General features: G+C 48.3%; 1 protein-coding gene across 9 annotated transcripts in view; it reads left to right on the top strand.

Moving 5' to 3' along the window:
* SHANK2 (SH3 and multiple ankyrin repeat domains 2) overlaps positions 1 to 22,138 on the top strand; it is a 4,166,579-nt gene that overhangs the window by 3,223,562 nt on the left and 920,879 nt on the right. For all 9 annotated transcript variants that reach the window (XM_069623409.1, XM_069623408.1, XM_069623411.1 and 6 more), the window contains one exon: positions 20,323 to 20,447. In XM_069623409.1, coding sequence (XP_069479510.1) covers positions 20,323 to 20,447 — 125 coding nt within the window. The remainder of the gene's footprint in view (positions 1 to 20,322; positions 20,448 to 22,138) is intronic.

Genomic DNA, 22,138 nt, shown 5'->3' on the forward strand with positions numbered 1-22,138 from the left:
ATAGATGATGCAGCCGTGAAGGGGGATGAGGGCTGGGGTGATGTGGTTGTATCTGCTTAGACCCTTGATGAGGCATGCAGCCAGGTGTAGGACACTTCTCGGGGGCACAAGGCAGGATGACAGGAGGCCTTCGAGGAGGGCATTGCCCCCATTCAGTTGGGAGGACCAGTGCTTGAACGGTGGATCTAAAGTTGTCCGAAGGGAGCAAGGGCTTGAATTTGTGCAGGAGGGAGAGCTCATACCAAGCTGTCTGAGTTTTCTTAGCTATGTGTGTCTTGAAGGAGAGGTGTTTGTCAGTGTGAAACCCGAAGGACTTGGTGCAGGAGGTGAGCTTGGGTGTGAAGTCCTCAGCGTTCATGGTTAATAGTCAGGTCTGGGTGTTTAGTGTTTTTGGTGAGGAATATGAATATAGTCCTGGAGGGGTTAAACTTTAAATATGCTCTGGACAATCGAAAACTGGATCAGCGAGAGGCAGGTTTTGCGCCTGTGGATGTCCTTGATGGATTGGTGGAGTCGATCTTGAGATACAGCTGTGTGTCATCAGCGTACTGGTGGATGTTGTGTGTGGCTAGAGGGCTCTGCTTATATTGTTGGTGCAAATACCAGCCTCTCACTCTTCCCACTGCTTTGAGGGGTCAGAAATGAGAGATGGACACAACGTTGTAGTGTTTTCAACATTAGACATTTTGTTAAAGTAAAAAGGGTTGTATACAGGCCTCTCTGTCCGTATCCTAAAGAGAGTTTCCCTGCCTATGAAAACAAAACTAAAGATCTGTCTTTGTCTCGCTGCCAAGATTAGGAAAACTGTCCCTGTGTCCAAAACATATCTGACCCTCACACTAAAAATGAACAAATGGTGAAATGTAAATGTCTTTGATTTGAACTCAGCAAAATGAGTGCACAGAATAAGTATGAAAATCCAACAAAACAATCCTTGTATCCAGGGGATGATTCCCTTGCCCTGAACTGTTTCAGGTAGAATGTTCAGAAAGTTAAGTGCAAACAGTGTTTTTTAATAGTAGTAGGAAAAGTCTCTTTCACATAATACTTTCTCAATGGTGATGAAAAGTGTCTTTTCCAAGCAATGGTGTTTACATATATGGCAAAAGTAGGTATTAACAAATTAAGTGAGGGTGTTTTCAAAAATGGCAAACATGTCTCTTCTACAGAGCAAATTCAAGATGGTCCCCTGGTATACTCTCCTGCCAGGGACCTTTCAAAATGTCTTTTGTTTTACATACTCTAGATGGATTACCTGGTGTACTCCCCTGCCAGGAATCCCCCTCTGGGCTTGGTAGATCACCTGATAAAATCTCATGCCAGGTATCTTTCCCCCAAAGGCGCACTGCCTGATGTACCTCATTCACCAGGCCTTCTTACAGTCTTTCAGTTCTCTTTCTCTATAAGTAGAACACAGTTGTACTCCTTCACTGGTTCTACACTATTGGCTCCAAGTATTACTTGTTCCAACTTTCCCCATATTGGCATCCGATATATGGAGACTTGTTCAAATTTTGTTTAACTTCTTTGTTAGTATTCAGTGGCTTGTGGCAATACTTGTTCCAATCGTCCCCCTATTGACACCTCATATATGCAGATTTTCACCTCATATATGCAGATTTTCACAGATCTTGCCTTTCAATTGGTTCATTAAAGTTCACTTGCATATGACAATGTTTACTTCAGCTTTCCCCATTCCGACATCTCATATATGGAGACCTGTGTAAATTCAGTCTTTCTATATTACTTGATTGATATTCAAAATATGGTTTCAACAGATTGTGCACCTGTAGGTATGCCCCGGGACTCCCAATACACCTGGGCAGACTCAGCAGTGTTTGCTGGCATCTCCGACCCATGGCGTAAAGCAGCGGCAAAGTTCATGCAGCCGGAAAGTGTTCCCCGCTCTGCAGACCCTCTTGTGGTTCTCCCACTAGCTCGTCCTTCACTTTCCGGTGGAATTGTTGCTCTTCAGCGCCACCGCGTCCCGACAGCCTTTCGATTGCTGCTGGCTCCTCAGAGGTTTCCCTTCAGCACTCACCGCGGTTTCTCTCCTCTCCGGCAGGAAGCGCTTGCCTCTTTCATCATAGCCTCTCTTACCTCTCTGCCTTATTTGCCATATCTCTCAAGTGCCATTTTACCAGCCTATTACAAAACAGCCACAGGCATATCCCTTTCAAAGAAACCAACTGCTGACACCAACAACCTCTTATTCTTCAGACCTATCTCTCTCCTTTCCTACAACTCTAAAATCCCTGAGCGGGTTGTCTCCAGCTGCATAGTCAACAATCTCATGGTGCGTACACTTCCAGGCACCCCCAATCTGGTTTCCAGGCTAAACACTTCAGTGAGACTGCTCTTATTCACGGTACCATTTCTTTTACGACTCCCCACCACTATCACCTCTCTTCCATTGTCAACCGTCTAGACCTATTAGCTGCCTTTGACACTGGGTCATCACTCCCTCACTCAGACACTTTCCCTCCTTGACTTTAAGAACACCATATTCTACTGGCTGTTTTCCTATCTCTCTGGCCACTCCTTCTCCTTCTCATTGGCGTCCAGCAAATTTCCTCTCCCTCCCCCTATTCCTGTTGTGTTCCTCAGGGAGTTGTCCAGGGAGTAGTCCTGGGCCCACTCCCTTTGAGCCTATACAAATCCTCCATCGTCAAAAATATGTCCTCTTTTGGGTTTAACTATCACTCATTTGGTGATTATACTCGTATATTCTTCTTCTTCACTTTCTCCGTCCCGGAAATCACAAAATGCATATCTAACTGCCTGAATGCCATCCCCAATGCTAAACTCTTCTATGAAACTCTGGAAGTCATCTTTCTACCTTCCTTGATGGCAACTCCATTATTTCACATCCAATCCCCTGACCTGCTCACTGAAGGCTTGCAAACATGGGGTTCTTTTTGACAGACCATGACAGCCAGACTCCGCTTCCTAAATATTAGAAACAATGTGCCACACCAATCAACTAAGACACTTATTGTTACTCTTTTTCTCAACAAACCTGGCAATGTATTACACAAGTCTACATTTTGGTCTACCCCTCAACTCTTTTGCTCTCCTCATCCGAGTCCTCAACTTTGCAACCTACTCAGATCCTCCCCCTCCAGCTGTCACCGTCCTGGAAGACCCGCCATGCAAAATCACTCTTTATTTAAATTGATGTCACTTGTTTATAAATCCACTTCTCCAGCATGGGTTCTGGCATGGATTAACATGCTCATGAATATTCCCCGTCGTCAGGCTGGGAATCCTCGGTAAAGAAAAAATCAGTATCAGTTTCGTTTCTGATCTGTCTTTCGTAGTAGTAACCAATCACTGATCTCTGCGTCATACTGACCACAGCCAATGACTGCCCTCTACCTAAGCCCCGCCGCTGGCAGCCATCTTCAGATTTTTACCACACGTTCAAGTGTTGGGATCCTCGTGCTATTGCTCTCGAGCGTTAGTGCTTTTTTTCACGTTTTTTCTCAGAAAAATTTCTCTTTTTTCGTTCAAAAGAGCCTCAAGCTCCACCGTTTCTTCATCCGATCAACTGGGACCCGTGTCGGATTCGTCTACGCCCCTCAAGAGTGAAGATTTCGTCGAGCCACGCTTTTGGAGGACTCCAGAAGTTTCTCAGGCCCATCTCGGACATGGCCCAGGAGAAGGGAAGCTCGTTGCCCGGAAAGCTGTTCAGGGTCTGCCCTGGATGCCGGCTTCAGAATGTCTTTAAGGAGGACGAACACTACCTTTGCCTTTACTGCCTACATGAGGACAAGACGCACGTGGAGAAGGAATGTGCGTTTTGCAGCAATATGTCGGAGCGGACCATGAAGAACCGCCATCAACTTCTCGCCAACTGGCTGGACGGAAAGAGCCCGTCAGGCGAGAAGAAGAAGAAGAAGTCCGAGCGGTCTTCTAAGACCTTTGAGGGCGCCCCGGCGACGGGGGTCCAACAGAAGGCCAAGCACCGCGAGTCCGCTGGCACCGGGAGCGCCGAACGGTCGGGCTCTACGGGCGCCAGGCAGGGCGCATCCTCCCCGGCGCCATCAACCACGAGCCAACGCTCTGGCTCGGGTAAGAGGAAGGCCGAGCACCCGGCGAAACTCCTGGAGAGACCCCGGTCGTGCCCTAAGGCCCCATCGGAGGGGGAGCGAGGTGGTGACCCTCCCCCCAAGGAGAAGGCGGTGAGCGCACCTAAGGTGGTGAAAGCCTTGATCCATCCAGCCAAGGCCTCTATCGAGACAGTTGCGGCGGCCCTGGCTCAGCCTGTGGAGGCTACACCAGTGGTGGCGACCCCGGGGCCCAGAATCTCCCTGCCACCGCGGAGGGAGTCCTCTTTCATGCCCATCGACAGGACCCCTGTGAAACCTCCGACGGAGAAGAAAAAGGGGGGGCAGGAGGTTGTCGTGGACTCGGCCTAAACCTCCGAGGAGCTGATCGAAGTCTTAGGCCACAGCTCTGGCGTGGAAGAAGGCCATCCTGTCGGGAGGGACCCCGACGTGGAAGACGACGAGGGCGTCGAGGATGCCGACGGGGCTCCTGATCGCCCGTCGGATCTCCCTCAACCAGTGCCGCAAGACAACTCGGCGGCCATTTTATTGGCTATACAGTCCTTATGCTCGGAGATAAGGACGAGACTGCCGTTACCACCAACGGAGGAACCGCTCCTGACGAGGGACCCGGAGCCAGGCCCTTCTGGGAGCCCTCCCCCTAAGAGAAGAAGGATTCATCCTCCACCTCCTTTTCAGCCATCGCGCCCTGTTCAGCCCTGCTCCCCGTCCACGACACGTGGGAATGATACAGGGACTGACACGGCCGCAACGGGTACAGACGACGAGGTTTACGACGAGGATCTCCCGTCGTCACCTCCCACCCGGGCTTCCCCGCCCGACGAGATTGGATCGTTTCACTCCATGATCGCCAGGGCATCCGAGCTTTTCCAGCTCTGCCCGGAAGAGAAGAAGAAGGAAGGTTTCCTTTATCAACGGCGCGAGACCAAGAGGAAGACGGTCCTCGCTGTACCTCTACTAGACGATTTTTTGGGATGAGGGCCTCGCCCTCCTCAAGAACCCATCCACGACGCCGGCTAGAAGGGATCGGTACGAGAAGAAGTACCGGGTCCCGGACGCGGCCCCCTTGTGCCTTTGGGCACAGCCGACCCCGGACTCGGTCGTCTCCACGGCGGCCAGGAAGAAAGCGGGGGGGGCGCGGCCTCTACGTCAACCTCCCCGCCGGACGGCGAGGGAAAGAAATTAGACACGATGGGACGCAGAGTCATCTCGTCGGCAGCGACGACGATTAAGGCAGCCAACGCCTTGGCTATCGTAGCCCGCTACGACAGGGAGTTGTGGTACAAACTGGCCCCCCTGCTGGACTTCCTACCAGACGACAAGAGGGCGGAAGCCCTAGAGATCTTGCAGGAAGGAGAGGTGGCGTCGGACCACGCCATTACGATTGCGACGGACATCGCTGACACTGGATTTCGCCAGTTGGGCAACGGCGTGTGCCTTAGGCGGCGTGGATGGCTCAAGGCTACTGACTTCCATCAGGACGTGCAGACCAGAGTCTTGGACATGCCGTTCGACGGAAACAACCTGTTTGGGAAAACAGTGGACGATTCCCTTCAAGCCATCAAGGCGGACACGGAGACGGGCCGGGCTCTTGGGGTACTCCAGCAACGGCGGCCGCCCTTTCGGAGCGGCGGAGGCAAACAGGGTGCCTCCAAAGGTTCCAGCGGCGGATTTTCCACCTACCGTCAAGCGGCCCGTTCGTCGTCACAGGAAGCTTACAGGGGACCAGGCAAGTCAGGCGGACCCCGCCGTCGTCGCCAAGGAGGACAAGGCGGCAAAGCCTCGTCGAAGCAGGACTGAACTGGCCGTGGGGTCGGGCCCCCACCGAAGCACCCCGGTGGGAGGCCGGCTGGCGAGCTTCGTTAGCGTGTGGGAGTCCATCTCCACCGACCGTTGGGTGCTGGACGCCCTAGCTCAGGGTCACGCGCTCGAGTTTCTAAAGAGGTGCCCGCGTGTCCCCCCTGTGGCCAGGAAAGAACATCACGTCCCTCAACTTCTCTTGGAGGTAAAGGCGATGCTCAAGAAGGGCGCCATCGAGCTTGTCCCAAAGAGGCTTCGGGGCTCCGGAGTTTACTCAAGATACTTCCTCGTGAAGAAGAAGACGGGAGGATGGCGTCCCATCCTGGACCTACGACGACTGAACAAATTCATCAAGGCACAGAAGTTCCGGATGGTCACCCTCCAACACGTCCTGGGTCAACTGGAGGAGGGCGATTTCCTGTCGTCGTTGGATTTGGAGGATGCCTACTTCCATATTCCCATCCTAAAGGGACACCGAAAGTTTCTCAGGTTCGTGGTCCAAGGGCGTCACTACCAGTTCAGAGCCCTTTCCTTCGGATTGAGGTCGGCACCCAGGGTGTTCACCAAGTGCCTCGCACCGGTGGCGGCGCAGCTGCGCCGAGAGGGGATCCACGTCTACCCCTACCTGGACGACTGGCTCATCCGAGCAAAGACGAAGGAGCTCGCCGTGGAGCACACGACAAGGACCGTCCAACTACTCACGGACCTGGGATTCTCCATAAACTACGCCAAGTCCCACCTGGTGCCCGCGCAAGACGCACTGTTTCTGGGAGCGAAGCTCGACACAGTGTCGCTTCTGGCCTCTCCGTCGGAGGAAAGGACGAGGGCCATCTTGGGCAAGGTGCAGCGGATGCTGGTTGCGGACGCGGCCAGGGTGAGGTCCATCAAGTCCCTCCTCGGAATGATGTCTTCTTGCATTTATCTCATCCGCCTGTGCAGGCTCCGGATGCGCCCGTTGCAGGAGTTCTTGGACGCGTGCTGGATCCAGACGACGGGCAGCTTCGAGGAGAGGATCACACTCAACGAGAGTTTCCGACGAGCGATCCGGTGGTGGGGCACCCGCGCGCATCTGATGGCGGGCATGGACTTCCAGACCCCCGGCCACCAGGAGACAGTGACCACGGATGCCTCCCTGGAAGGGTGGGGAGCGCACACCGAAAATTTGCACGCGAGAGGCCTTTGGCTTCCGACCGAGAAGTCCCTCCATATCAACGTCCTGGAGCTCCATGCAGTGTTTTGGGCCCTCAGGTCCTTTCTTCCGTCTCTCAAGGGCAAGGTGGTGAGGATCTTCACTGACAACACCACCACCATGTTCTACATCGGGACGCAGGGCGGTACCAGATCCCCAGCCCTGTCCAAGGAGGCGCAGGATCTGTGGCATTGGGCCGTCGCCCAAGGGATGTTTCTGGTGCCGTTTCATCTGGCAGGGATAAAAAACACCATCGCCGACTCGCTCAGCAGAGAGCTGCGCTCGTGCCACGAGTGGGAACTACGACAGGATCTAGTGGACCGCCTCTTCCGACGGTGGGGCACACCCCAGATCTATCTGTTTGCGACGGCGACAAATTCCAAGTGCCGGAGGTTCGCCAGCAGGTTTCCCCAGCCGAGGAGCATGGGCGATGCTTTCTCGTTCCCCTGGGAGGGCCTGTTTCTATACGCGTTCCCTCCATTGCCATTGCTGATCCGGCTCATCAACCAGCTCAAGAGGTCACGGTGCAGGATGATCCTCGTCGCACCTGCGTGGCCGAGGCAGATATGGTTCCCGGACCTTCTGGACTTGTCAGAGTCCCCATCAATCAAGCTGCCAGTGGACGCGGATCTTTTCTCCAGGGATGGAGGCTCCATCCTCCATCACGACCCGAAGTCGCTGAACTTGCAGGCCTGGCTCCTGCAGCGTTAGAGTTTGGAGGATACGACATACCGGCCGACTGCAGAGAGGTTCTTGCAAAGACCAGGGCGTCCTCAACTCTTAAATGCTATGGACACAAATGGAAGAGGTTTTCTGTCTGGTGCCACGCACAGAAAATTAACCCTCTACGGATTACGGATCCCCTGGTACTGCCGTACCTTCGGACGCTGGCCAAGGCTGGACTGGCGCACGCGTCCATCAAGATTCATCTTGCTGTGATCTCCCGATACACCAGAACCACGGGGCGGACGTCTTTGTGGTCTCATCGTCTGGTGAAAGAATTCATGAAGGGACTGTTCAGATCGTTCCCGCCGGTGAAGGCTCCGGCCCCGGCGTGGGAGCTCAACGTGGTGCTGACCAAGCTCATGGGACCTCCGTTCGAGCCTCTGCACTCGGCTCCGTTGAAGTTCTTGTCGTGGAAAACAGCGTTTCTTGTGGCCATCACCTCCGCACGAAGAGTGGGAGAGATCCAGGCCCTTTCCTGCAAGCCCCCGTACTTGACTTTTCACGACACGAGGGTAGTGCTCAGGACGCACCCCTCCTTCATGCCCAAGGTGCCGTTGGACTTCCACCTCAACGAACCCTTGGTGTTGCCTGTTTTCTTCCCGTCGCCTTCGTCGCCGGCCGAAAGGACTTTACACTCGCTGGATGTGGCTAGAGCGCTGAAATTTTACGTGGAGCGCACAAAGTGTTTTCGGAAGACGGCACAACTTTTTGTGAACTTTGGACCTGTCAATCAGGGGAAGGCTCTCTCAAAGGCCTCCATTTCCAGATGGCTCTCCGGCTGTATCATGTACTGTCATCGGTTGGCAAACCGACCGCTGCCTGGCCGTCCGAGAGCCCATTCCACCAGAGCGATCGCAGCTACCACGGCGTTCCTATCTGGTGTGCCCTTGCTGGACATCTGCAGGGCTGCTTCGTGGAGGTCGACCCACACCTTCACGAAATTCTACTGCGTCGATCGGGATTCCAGGGAGGAGTCCAGGGTCGGCCAAGCAGTGCTGCGCAATCTGTTCGCCTAAGGTGAGCCTGGTGAGGAGGTAAGAATAGCTTAATGTTGAGTTTGATGTAATGCTTAATGTTGAGCCTTTGCCACCTCCCGTGGTTGTGCATGTGTGTACTGCTATGTATTCTTTATTCATGAGCATGTGAATCCATGCCAGACCCCATGCTGGAGAAGGAACAAGTTACTTACCTGTAACTGTTGTTCTCCAGCATGGGTCTGGCATGGATTCACATGCAAACCCTCCCTCCTACCCCTCTGCGGCTCTTCACTTGGTCATACTGCCACTTCACGTGCTACCAAATCTGAAGATGGCTGCCAGAGGCGGGGCTTAGGTAGCGGGCAGTCATTGGCTGTGGTCAGTATGACTCAGAGATCAGTGATTGGTTACTACTACGAAAGACAGATCAGAAACGAAACTGATACTGATTTTTTCTTTACCGAGGATTCCCAGCCTGACGACGGGGAATATTCATGAGCATGTGAATCCATGCCAGACCCATGCTGGAGAACAACAGTTACAGGTAAGTAACTTGTTCCTTATCATCTTGCACCCGCTAACTCGCTGAATGCATCTCCAATGTACTTCCTCCTTGCAACTTATTACTCTGCCGCCCCCTGTGCCTCCTCCCACTTTTGCTCCTTATGCCTATCTGCCTCAGTCCTCTGAAATACTCTCCCCACTGGCCACATAAGCCATATGTTCAGTGGAACTCTGCAAAACAAGGCTCATACACCACCTGCTAACCCGCATAATCCCCCCCCCTCCTACCCAAATTAAACACCCATCTCAGCTCCCTGCATTTTGTCCTGTGGGTTACTCCATGTAATTTATAAATATGTAACTACTGGCCGTAGGCTCCAAAAGTTAAATCTAATGTCCTCCAGTCCCTCTCCCAGGCTTATATTCCTACTGTTGCCCCTTCAACACCTGGTATACGCCATTCATTTCAACAATGTTCATATGTAAAGTCACCTTACATTAGGACTACCTCTCTGTTATTGCTTACTTTGTAAGTCATATCTGTTCAAAAGTGTACCCTATTCTTGAATAAAGACATATATACATTAGAACTTTATCAACAACAGGCATGTAAACAGCATGTGTAGGAGATGAATAGATATCTACAATGGGAGAATCACCTTTTAGCTTCTACCTCACTCTCTAATCTTTCTCTTTCCCGCTGCTCCCACCCCCCCCCCAACCCAATGCTCCCATTGTCACAAGAACTTCAAACTCGGCTATCCATCTCACCTACTGCACAACACCTGCTCCTCTCCACCTCCTTTCACTTGGCCTCTGGAATGCACAAGTGGTATGATGTTCCTTGTCAATAAAGCCCAACCACTGCCCCCCACACCCTCTGATATCAGTTATTCCTCATTTAATGATGCTATTACTCAATTCCTACTCCCCATACTGTTCTGGCTCTATAACGACCCCCTGGTCCTCTCAGCTCCTTCCCTGATTTGAACATTCTCCTCAGTCACTTCCCAACAACATCCCCATTTCCATGCACAGCACTTTAACCTTTCCAAGCCTGCTGCAGCCACCCGCCTTGAACTCAACTCCCTTCTCTTGGATGTGATGGATCTGACAATGTCATCACTCTTCCCTCATGTGGCCAGGGTAAGGCAGCCGCTACCTGACCCTGGGGGCGGCTATATGAGGGAGGACCACATGGGGGGAGGTGTCCCTGAGAGGGGTGACATGGCATCATTGGAGGAAGTCACGTAGCCTCTCCATCCCTTTTAGATATGTCCCTTCTCTTCCTCATGCCTTAATGGCATTTTGTAACCCTTTGCCTAAAACCCTTGCCAAGTCTACCTCATACAGTCTCCAACATCAGACAGGGGCCCTCATTACGACCCTGGCGGAGGTCCATGGTGCAATTTGCACCATGGACCATGGCGCAGAGCTGCCAACACCGCCATGGGGGTTGGCGGACTTACCGCCCCATTCCGAGGTTGGCGGGGCGGTAAGTCCCCAATCCCCATTTACCCTTCCCCATTCCCATTTTTGCCCCATAGGGTATAATGGGAGTGGGGAAGGCGTTAATTACGCCACCGTAAATTACGGTGGCGTAATTAACAACAAGTCCCGTAGCGCCATGGATTTTTCCGCCTGCAAAAAAGCAGGCGTAAAAATCACCATGGCGCTACGGAATGTCGTAGTCTGGCGGAGAGGTACGCCATGCATTACGCTGGCGTAAACCCCTCTCCGCCAGGGTCGTAATGAGGGCCAGGGAGTGATATGATAATAACTGAGATGAGGAAGAGGCATGGAGCAGTAAAGATTACTCCCAGAGATCTAGTGCCAGCTTCCTCAACATTATACTAGAGACACCAGGACCGTAACTGAGACAGAACAATGAAGATGACTTGAACCGATAAACGGCCTCAGTGTTCTAGTCTTTCAAAATTGCTCCATTTGGCTAGGAACTTTACATTCACAGCAGCTGACAGATGGCGTGCGGAAGAAGTGCAGAAGCTGGATAATGCTTCAAGCCACGCAGAGACATGCTATGGGAGAGAACACTGTGGGAAGTGAAGCCGAGGCAAACCCCGGCAGCGCAAGAGGAAACCGAGTGACAGAGGGCTTGTTGCCTGTGTTGGAAAAGCAGCGGGAGCTGCACAGAGTGGAATCAAATGCGGCAAAGCTACATTGACTGATGGGACACACGCTGAGCCAACAAGCTGCTCGGAGAAGATACAAAGAGGTACGAGAAGCATTCAAAGCACCCGCTAAACAAAGGGAAGACAGACTGGTTATCGGGGTGCCTAAGAATGTATGCCACTCCATGAAAGTAACAAGCGAAACGCGGAATGAAACCTGCAAAGGGTTTAATGTGGTCTTAAACCATACCACAAATGGTTCGCCAAGCTCATACCTGAAAAGAGGAAATACAATAAATACAAGTACACATGTTGAAAGGAACTTTGTGGAACCGGAGGTGAAAAGCCAACAGAGGACAAACATCACTTTGTGGGCAAAAGGAAATATAACAGCATAGAAGTCCTGGCAGGAGAGTATACCAGGCAAGGTGAAGTGTTCAAACCCTGGCATGAGAGTATTACCAGGCAAATTAAAAAGCTCTGCAATAAACTACAGTGGAAGAGAATCTCAAGAAGACCAATGTCCCTTGAGATTGTGAGTTGTTTTCAAGGTGGAGAGAACACCTGGCAGGGTGTATACCAGGTTACCTGCAACGCTGGGACCCACACCCAAATTGCAAATATTGGAAAGAGAAATCCAAGGAGGATTCATGCCTTTGGGAATTTTGAGTTCTCTTGAGTATAACGATGAATCTGGGGAAGGCAGCCATTCCCTTTAACTGTGAGCACACAGAAAGGAGGGAGTTACCCTCTTGGGTTACAAGGAACTTTCTTATTCCAGGACCAGGGAGGATGAAGGAAGGGCTTGTAAAGAAAAGGTCAGAGTTTTAAGAGGGACAGAGGAGGAAAGTTAAGAGCAGAAAGAGTTTGAGTACATATGTGGATGAAAGAAGAGCATCAAGAGCAGGGAGAGGCTGGTATTTTAAGAGGGACGTAGGAGGAAGATTGAACTTTTCCATATTTTTGAACTCTTCATTTCAGAGGAAGAAGGAAACCTGGGAAGGGGAGCCATTCCCTGGAATTGTGGAAATACCAAAAGGAGGGAATTTCCATCGCAAATTGCAAAGAACTTGTTTATTAATTTTTTGAACTTTTACATATTGGTGAAAAGGAAGCTGGGGAAGGGAGTCATTCCCTGGAGCTATAAACATTGTCCATTTGGAACATCCCAGTATTTCAAAAGACTTCAAATACAAATGTTAAACAGAAAAAAATTATAAATTCATTGTATGTCTGATTTACATGTAGCACAGTGTTGTGCCACAGTTAATCCCTGAGCAGAATTGCATTTATTGCAGCGCACTTTAATTAAAAAAATAATAAATAATATTCCCCCCAAACTCAACCAGCTAGACTACTTTTAGGGCTCACTTTTTTTTAACAAATAGGCCAGCATTTCATATAAAGTGTTTGGGTCCATTTCACAGAACCGCATAGTGCTAATACAAAAATAGCAGTCCTCATGCCACAGTGAAACTACTAAAAAGGGTGCATAAAATGCAAATGTTAACAAGTCAACATTCATCAACACGATGGAGCTGCTGTGTGTCACTTATTGGGCAGGAGTTCGGTTGTCTTAGCTCATAACTTGGGTAATATTAGCCTTTGGTGCCATGAATTGTGTAGCTACAAATTAAATGAAAGAGATCATCACTTCAGGCAACTAATTTTTCTTTCATGGAAACTAGACCATCCTAAATAACACCCACTTAGAATGTACAGCCAAAGCCATTGTCCCAGCACATTTTTACCACTGTAGGTCACAGTACGTTATTTCCCTTAAGAAATTGACCCAGAGCCCTAAACATGTTTTCAATGCATTTCTAGACTAGTTTAGGGAGCGTGCAGACCTGGAAGTGCCCACATTTTTCAGTTTTTTATTACCAATGGGGACTACGATTCAGTCTGAAATGAAATTCTAGCACTTCCTCAAACGTCAGTCCAGAGGATAACACCTCACTTCATAGGTAAATCATCCATACGACATAATCCCAGAAAAACACTTTATCAAGGGGCAACCACACCTTTCTCTGTCCATATTTTCCATAACGAAAGGTATTAAACAACCTGTGGCACTTGCAACCAGTTTCTGCACTTCCAAAGCAATACAAAGTTGTACCAATCACCACCAAACAGGATTTTTTAAAATAAGATAATGCATTTTTATAATCATGAACTGTATTGCACATTCTCATTCAACAATGCACCAGAATGCAATGTAATGTGGTATTAGTACTATTAAATACCTATGGAAATTAAAACATGGCAGGACCCTATTCAGCGGTTTGTGATGAGTAGTGTGTGCTGTGAACAGTCAGGCATTGTAAGACATCACATATACGCATAGAAACACCCGCCCCCGCAACCCCCGTCCTCCCACAATACATAGATCTGTTTGTCTCACCACATCAATTAGCAGTTAAGGTGATGGGTCATTTCAAAAGTTGTTTTTAAAAGTACTGGGGCACTTTTGTTTGAAGTGTGTTCTAGCTCCTTCTGTGACTTATTCACAATATCGGTGCCTTCAATAATCATGTGTCCAAGTGGGTGAAACTGAGACTAGCTGGGAGCCATAGTTTGGGCACTGGAGGAACAGGCAAGCCGACAAAAGAAACTAAATAACACTTGCCTATTCAGAACCTCAGCAAGAGATATAAAAGCACCCAGGGAAGGAAAAAGGGGTGGTGTAGATCACCCAGTCTCAGATTAGGTGAGGAGACGAAAGGTTGTGAACCTAGGTGGGATGGAGGAGCCATTCCTTGAAGCTAGTGACCTTGGCTCTTAAAGGATCTGAGCCAGGGAAAGGTAGCCTATCTAAAGACTTTGGCCTTGGCAGAGGGCTAGGAAGATCACATGCTGAAAATCAACCCAAGACATATAGGAAAGAAACAGACTGGTATCAGCCAGCCAGGCAATTTCTGCCGAGGATAGCCAACATATGCCTGAAGGTGCTGAAAGAGGCTGAATGCCCTACAACCTTGAGAAAAGTGAGTGAGTCCCAACCTAGGTCAGACGGGCTCACCCGGACCATGAGCTCTTTACTTTGCCAGTACTCTTTGGCACTAATAGCTGAACAGGAGCCTAGCTCTGGACTTTGTGGACATTCATTTCACTTGATTTTCGTTATGTGGAAACCTCACTGTTTTAAAGATGCCTTATATACTTTGGCTTTCCATGCTCCAACTTACACTGCAGTATCACAAAAAAGAGTTGCATCAAAATTAAAGGGCCTATACTAAAAAAATAACGATTGCCAATCCTTACCTCTAAATACAGAATAGTGTGGGGGTAGTGTTCATGAAAAAGATGGAAGTGTTTACAAAAATGGATGTTCAGGCCATTGGCCTCCCTTCCCCATGTTGTCAACATGGGACAAAGTGGTTCACTCGAGTATAGCACACTTTGGGGCTTCTTCGACATGAGGATACAGTTCCATTACCATCATCAAGGCCTTCTGTGCCCAAGTCTCTTAGGTTATCAAAGTCTCTTGATTCTGAGGGCCTGATGTACCAAACCAAACGAAAAAGTTCTCTTCTTCTTACAGGTAATCAAGTCAGGGGATTCACTCTTCATCCTGGAGCCCCCTCAGCCAGGCTCAGATCCCTTTTTATACCACAATTGTTACTTTGGATCCCCCCCTCTTTCAGGGCTCAGATCCCCTAATCCAATGTTCAGAGAATATTCTTTCTCAGGTGACTCACGGTTTACCCCGGATCCCCTTCAGCCGGGCTCAGATCCTTCCTATTACACAATTAGTCTCCCTCAGCCGGACTTGGACCAATTACAGTTATTAGCTATTAAAGACCTTCGAATGCACATGGGGTTTACCTTGACCCTTTGCAGGACTTCTTCGATTTCACCATTCACAATTTACATTTGCCACCTCCCAATGGGATACCTAACAGAGACCTTTGAATGACCACCCATGTAGTGCCGGACCACTCTGTATATGGTATCTATCTTGGCTTCAAAAGTTCAGTCATTCCTTTGAAGTTCAATTATGTTTGCGTCGCTCATCACATACACTTCACACACTGTTCTCTTCAGATTCCTCTATACAATGTTGCCGCTTGTATCCTTGGTTCTAACACAGACCGGTCTGCTACCAGTGTCCCCGACTCACAGGCTGTGCTGACTTCATTGACGCTGCTTTGCTGTTGGAGCCAAGGACAGTACCAAGTTGGCAACCGTTCCTCCCCACCTTGGCTAAAGACGCGAGAGAGCCCCGGGTACCTTTCGACACACAATTCACGTTTCTTCAGCTTTAATTACAGGTCTTATGTTTTGTATTCTCTGAGGCTCGTGAAAGTAGTTTTCTTTCTTCAAAGCGGTCAAGGGCTCTTCCCTCCTTGCAACCCTCTCTGGTCTTGCCGTCTTTCTCCTCGTATTAAACTACCATTTTGGAACTGCTGTTCCTCGTGTGCTTTGACTTGCGGGTGGGGGGTGAGGGGTGTGGGGGGGTGGGGGTGTGTGTGTGTGTGTGTGTGTGTGTGTAAGTGCGTGTAAGTGTGTGTGTGTGTGTAAGTGTGTGTAAGTGTGTGTAAGTGTGTGTGTGTGTAAGTGTGTAATTAATTGCCTGACCCTTGTAGTACATTTTCTCTCACAGTGTCTGTGAGGAAGTGTTTGTGTCAGGAACGGGGTGCCGGAGTTCCTAAGTATCCTACCTGGGAAGATAGGGAAAAGGTGTTACAGGGAAGGGGTCTCACCATCCAGTGTCCCACTTCCTAAAATACCACTCATCCAGGTGATCCTCCTGCACTGGTCCACCCCCAGGAACTGGATCCAAAAGTGATGGACCTGTCCTGGCCACCTGGATGGCAGATCCCCAGGGGCTAGCCGGTAAAACACCTTCTGGTTTCTCACAGTGGGAAGTGGAGGTTGTGTGGACCTAGGTTTAGGGGAGAAGCGATTCCTTGAAGAGTAGGGTCTTGAGCTCCATCCTGAACTGTAGAAGTGAGGGGGCAAGTCTGGTGTTGACAGGGAGGAGGTTCCAGATTCTGGGAAAATGGGGGGGGTCTTTCACATTCCAACAGTTTTGTCATAGGAAGAATTTCCCAAATTCCTTTACTTTCAGAAGATGTATCCTTATATTCAACCTAAGAAATGTTTATTTAAAAAAAATGTAACTATTAGATGTAAACATCTCACACTAGCAGACTCATTTGAGTGAGGCATAGAAGTGGCATGGATCAGAAAAAAAGCATGCAGAGCAGAAACAAGCCCTCTGATGGAGAGGGCACGGAGTGGAGGATACGCTCAGCCACCTCTCTCTAATTTTGATGCTGGCATAGGGGCTGAAATCACTTTGGATGACTGCCTGCATTTTACAACAGAAGAAGCAGACGGAATTCATAGGTATTACTGTAACGACTGCCATGCACATACAATATGCCCACTATCAGCTCTCATTTTCTAACTAGAGTAGTAAAAGCCTCAGCAACTTACCCAATATGCATGCCTTTGTGGAATTCCCTGCCTAGCTTTGGTGATTACTTGATGGGCAACTCCAGCGTCAGGTTTCCCCAAGCCAGTAGATGATGGACTCAGGGCAGTATGGGGAGAAACCCTTTGTTACTGTTTGCCGGTCCCACCACCTAGCAGGGGTCTATCGAACAGGTCAATACCCTCACTAGTCTTCCCTAACTGGGACTTCATTTGTGGAAGTCACTATCCCCACCTCATTGATATGAGATGATACGTTATTTATAACGCACTTAATATCTAGATGTTCCTAAGCGCGGACTTGGGGATCGGACCTGTGTTTCTCTGTGTCGTCTTCCTTCCAAGGCGAGCATGTTGCCACTGAACTATCCTCCCGAGAGGGAGAAATGCTTCCGCGTCCACTTTACACACACAGGATAGAATGGGAAAGACCCCCTTGAGCCTGGTACACGACAAACCCAGTTTTCGCATGTGCTGCACAATTCGCTTAGCCACATGTGGCTGCATGTCTGCCTGCAAAATCTGCCCATCTGCAAACTGACCAAAATAACTTGAACATTGCAGGACACTTGGAAACATTTCTTAAAACATCCCTAGATATACTTTATTCTTCTACATAAAATGATGTTATCATAGCCTCGTGTGGTTATAGATTTAGAACAACCACCTCCCTCAGCCTCATTCTGACTGTCAGGAAGTGAGAGAACCTGTTAAATCACAATCCTCAAATATTCTAGACCCCCAACTGCAGCCCATCAGACCTAGTCCCACCCAGGGTTAGAGGGGTTTGAGGGAAGTGTTACTATACAAGTTGGTCAGCCCAGTTCAGTGGTGTGGGTGACAGGAGCATCAGGCTCTTTTTGGGGGAAGGCTGAAGACTGGAAAATGCTGGGGTGAAGAGAGACTGGTGAGATATTTTTGAAGTCTGCAGAACAGAGTGCGCTGAAGAGGGGAGCTGAAGAGGTTGCAACATGAGAGGGGGAGATGACACCTATATGAGAGAAGGCAGTAGTGAGAGAAATGGGAGTAAGGGAGTAATATCAGAAGGAAGAAGATAGGTAGTAAAACCCAGAGTCAAGTGAAAGTGGGTAATAAGAACAGATGCAAAGGGTGAGGAAGAAAAATCAAGAGTGGAAGAGGTAAAAAAAGAGCAGAGGGGAGGCGGGATCATGGACAACCTCGAGTGAAGTGAAATGAAGGTGTAATATTGGAAGCCAGGAGGGGGTCAGTAAAGCCCACAGTGGATTGGAAGCAGGTAATAACAGTAGATGAAAGTAGGCAGGAAGTACAGCCCAGAGTGGAGTTGAAGGTGGTGGTAGTAACCGGAGAGGTGGAGGTGGCACGAGAACAGCAGAAGGTAGTTGAGGCTGTGGCAAAACCAGATGATAAAGCACTAAGATCAAGAGAGAAGGTAGAAGCAGCAAGAACCGTCCAAGAGTTGTGCAGGTCCAGGAGGAGGAGGTGGTCGATGGACAGGAAAGCAAGGAAGAGATTTCTTCAGACAAGGAGACTTGGAGTGAGGAAGGGAAGATTAGGATGACATGCAATATGTTGCTGAAGCATGGCAGAGGAACAAGAGGGAACTAGATAACGAAAAAGATTGGGCATTTGACAAGATATTGATTTGAGAGGCTGAGAGCTGGACTAGGATCAGTCAGCCAGAAGCAGGAAATTTCAGAGGGCCGGTCAGGCACTGGGCAGGTCTAGAAGGCGGATGAGATTCCAGTTGGGGTCAGGGAGCATAGATTAACTTGAAGAGTCATTGGGAAGGTTAGACCCATGAAACATGTAAGAATGCTAGTGGGGAACAATCCTTCTACCTCCCTCCTGGATGACCCCCATGTCACTTGTGAGGAATGCCCAGAACGCCCTTCCAGATATCGGGGACTGCATTGGTATTGAGGTATGGTACCCAGGAAAGCCACATCTAAGCTCACCTTTGACTAAGACCAGATTTGATGGGCTTGTGTTCCCAAGGGACTTGAAAAGGGGGGTGATATAACCCACATTTGCACAGTAGAAACCTTGTCCATACCACTAGAACTGTGAGAGTGGAGATCAGAAAGGAGACTTAGATGGAAAGAAATTGGAGAAAGGCCATCTTGGGGTTGTTTTGTTTGAGATGGCCCGACTCTGTGCACTAATCCAATAAACAAGTTGAACTTCACAAGTCTGCTCTTGGCATAGATCTTGCTCCCAAATGTCTAACCTGTAACACCACTCAAGCTGGGAAATGCTCACTATCTGCCAGAGTGGACAGTAGAAGAAAACGTGGTTGTTCCAGTTAATTTTCAATCATTCAAATTGTGCACTTATATGTACCTCTGAAACTGTTTTAATCATACAACCACATGCTGGATCTGAGGCTCAGTGGACTGTTTGACCGAATGTTCGCCGGTTTGAATCCCAACTAGTGCACTCAGCCCTTCATCCTTCCTAGGTTTATAGAACGCCTACATCAGAGTTGGGTATCAATAAATATCTGTCAGCACCAAGAGGCCCGCTGGTGGCGGAAGTGCCCTCTTTAAATAGACATATTTTATTGTTATTTAGAAAGCATCGCCCTGTGGGAAATGTATATTTTATGCAATGTCGATTATCGCCTTTTGTGAAAAGGACACTAAAAATACCAGGTAGTAAAATTTGACCACAACTTACATTATTCAGGTAGACATATTTATTTATTTGCATTTATAAAGCGCACAAACTTACCTCGTGCATCGAGGCAATGTTACAGAATATTCACTTGGATACAGGTAAAACATAGGTACAGTATTTTCGTTGCAAGATAAAAACGGTTAGTTATAAACATTGCTCTTGTTCCATGGTTACAGGGGAACAGCGAGGCGGGTGACGTTTACTTGAAAAGTTTAGTTTTTAGTACCTTTCTGAAAGCCATGAGGGAGGTTTCTGTTCTGAGTTCGAGTGGTAGCGAGTTCCAGGATTTTGGTGCTAATACTTCAAAACTGGACAAGCCATCTTTGGCTTTATTGAAGGTAGGAATTGATTTGGTGTGAGTATGTCATGTTTTGATCTGAGTGTTTGGACTTGGTGTATTTGTTCCATTAGGTAGGTGGGTGCTTATTGAGATAGGCATCTGTGAGTGATTGTAAGAATCTTGAACAATATGTGCTCTTTGACTAGGAGCTGGTGGGCCTTTTGTCTTGCTTAGGAGATGTACTCTCTCCTGGGGATACTGAGAGCTGCCCTAAGCACATTGTTTTGTGCAATTTGTAACCTGTTAATGTTTTTTGTGGAGGTGCCAAGAAGGAGGACATTACAATGGTCTAGTTTTGCGCCTATGGTGGCTCTGGCAATGTTGAGGCAGTTCTTAGCAGAGAAGAAATCAAGCAAAATATACAACCAAAACTTTCTCTTTGCACTAATGTGGCAAGCCATCAACGCGCATGAACAGATTTGTGAGTCAACTGACCAACTTGGTTTTCGGAGTCTTAATAGTATGCTGTTCTTTGTTTCTCAAGCCGACACACCAATTGAAGAATTTACTCCTACTCCGGCCTTTCCGGCATTGCAGTACCTGGAATCAGTGGATGAAGGTGGGGTGGCGTGGCAAGCTGCCCTAAGAACAGGAGACTTTCTCATTGAGGTAGGACAGGTGGAATTTACTTTTATATTTTCATTTGCTGAAGCAAGAAAAGTGTATTACATTTGTGGGATGAATTTGTTTGGGGTTTTCCTCCCAATTTGAATATGTAGTTTTAAGCTGAATGATCTTTCCTTTTGAGCTGGAGTAATGTGATTTTAAGTACCCAACTTTTGCTGGTGGCAAAAGCAGACCTATGGTGATGCACTCTTTCAAAGCTGATGGTTGTGATGACGAGTTGCTTTTAATTGAAATGGAAGGTAACATGTGTGTATTGTTTAATAACAAGTGTTGCACCACTGACATGTTCCAAGGTTTCAGGGTCGTTTTACCTGTTTCTGAAGGAAGGATAGTCAACCCTTGTTAAGTCTTTATAGGCAGTTAAACGTGGCAGGTCTTTTGGTCTCCTATACCTTGATTTAAGAAGCGTGTGTGGTATTTACATTAAACGTGTGCACTTAAAAAACCCGGAATACGGAGAAGATAGGAACCCAACAAGCAGGTACACAAATGCATAGAAAATGTGAGTGCACACAAAAGTTACAAAGTAGTTGATTGAGTTCAGAATGATCCATCACAGGACATGGGCCGCAAGGGGAAAAGAGCAGCCTACATGAGTAGTCTTTAATGAGGTATGCACTGGCCAACGGCAGCATTGGTCCCAAAACCCAACTAGACATCACTATTTCCTGTTGGTGATTGTTTAATGCTACAAGGTTGGGCAAGGAGAATTTAAAGTGTTACTTTTCCTTAAATAGTTCAATAAGGATTCCAGAAAGTTGCTTTGCTTATTGATGTCTGTTTTGACTTTTGAAACGAAGTGCATTGTTGTTCAGTGGAGAGCCCCTTTTAGCATGTTATGGTACATGCTAAAGATGCGATGAAGCTCAATGGAATGCCATATGAAGCATGTGCAGGTGCACTTTCTGCTTGATAATAGTTTTGTCTGATGCCATAAAAGGTCTTGTGAATCAGAGGAACAGTGATAAGTGTAATTTACTTTAACACACTACACCAGTGTGTGGATTGTAGAGCAATGATGATGTGTGCCAGAAGACAGTGTGATTTTTTTCTGAATCCCAGGCAATTTTAAAGTCCTCTAATTGGCGAATCCAGCTACCGGGAAGTGCAATAAGCAATTGTTGATGCTCAATGCTGTTAGCATGAAAATGCACTGAAATGGAAGATCCCGTTATAGGTTGGGTAGAAATACTAGCTTTTACTATGTAGTAAAGATAGTTGTCATGATGTGCTTTGCATTAAAGAAGGGTGCATGCTTAAAGAAGAGAGAGGATCTCAAGCAGTCTGGTAATGGCCTGTTAGAACAATGGCAGAGACATTCCCCAACAGCAGTGCTGTGAATAAGGACCATCTGTGACGTGTTGGTTATTTGTATGAAGTTTGTCATTGTTGGTTACGTCACATTGAGATATGGTTTCAAGAGTTCATCTACTGGATGCAGATAAGGACCGCTCTTGGCATCTTGACTGTTAGTACGTGGATGGTTCTTTTTAGTTTGTCGCTATACGACGTAGGTCCATGGAAGCTACGCATCTACTTAATATATAATCAGTTTTAAATGTGTTAAAACACTTTCTTTCTTGTGGGTGTAGATTTCAGAAAAAAATGAAGTCACCAAAATGTCGCCTCTCTCATAAATGACAAGTAGCCTGCCTGGGCACTTCCTGATGTAT

This window comes from Ambystoma mexicanum, chromosome 11 (assembly GCF_040938575.1).
Source record: "Ambystoma mexicanum isolate Mex_15411 chromosome 11, UKY_AmexF1_1, whole genome shotgun sequence".
NCBI lineage: Eukaryota > Metazoa > Chordata > Amphibia > Caudata > Ambystomatidae > Ambystoma > Ambystoma mexicanum.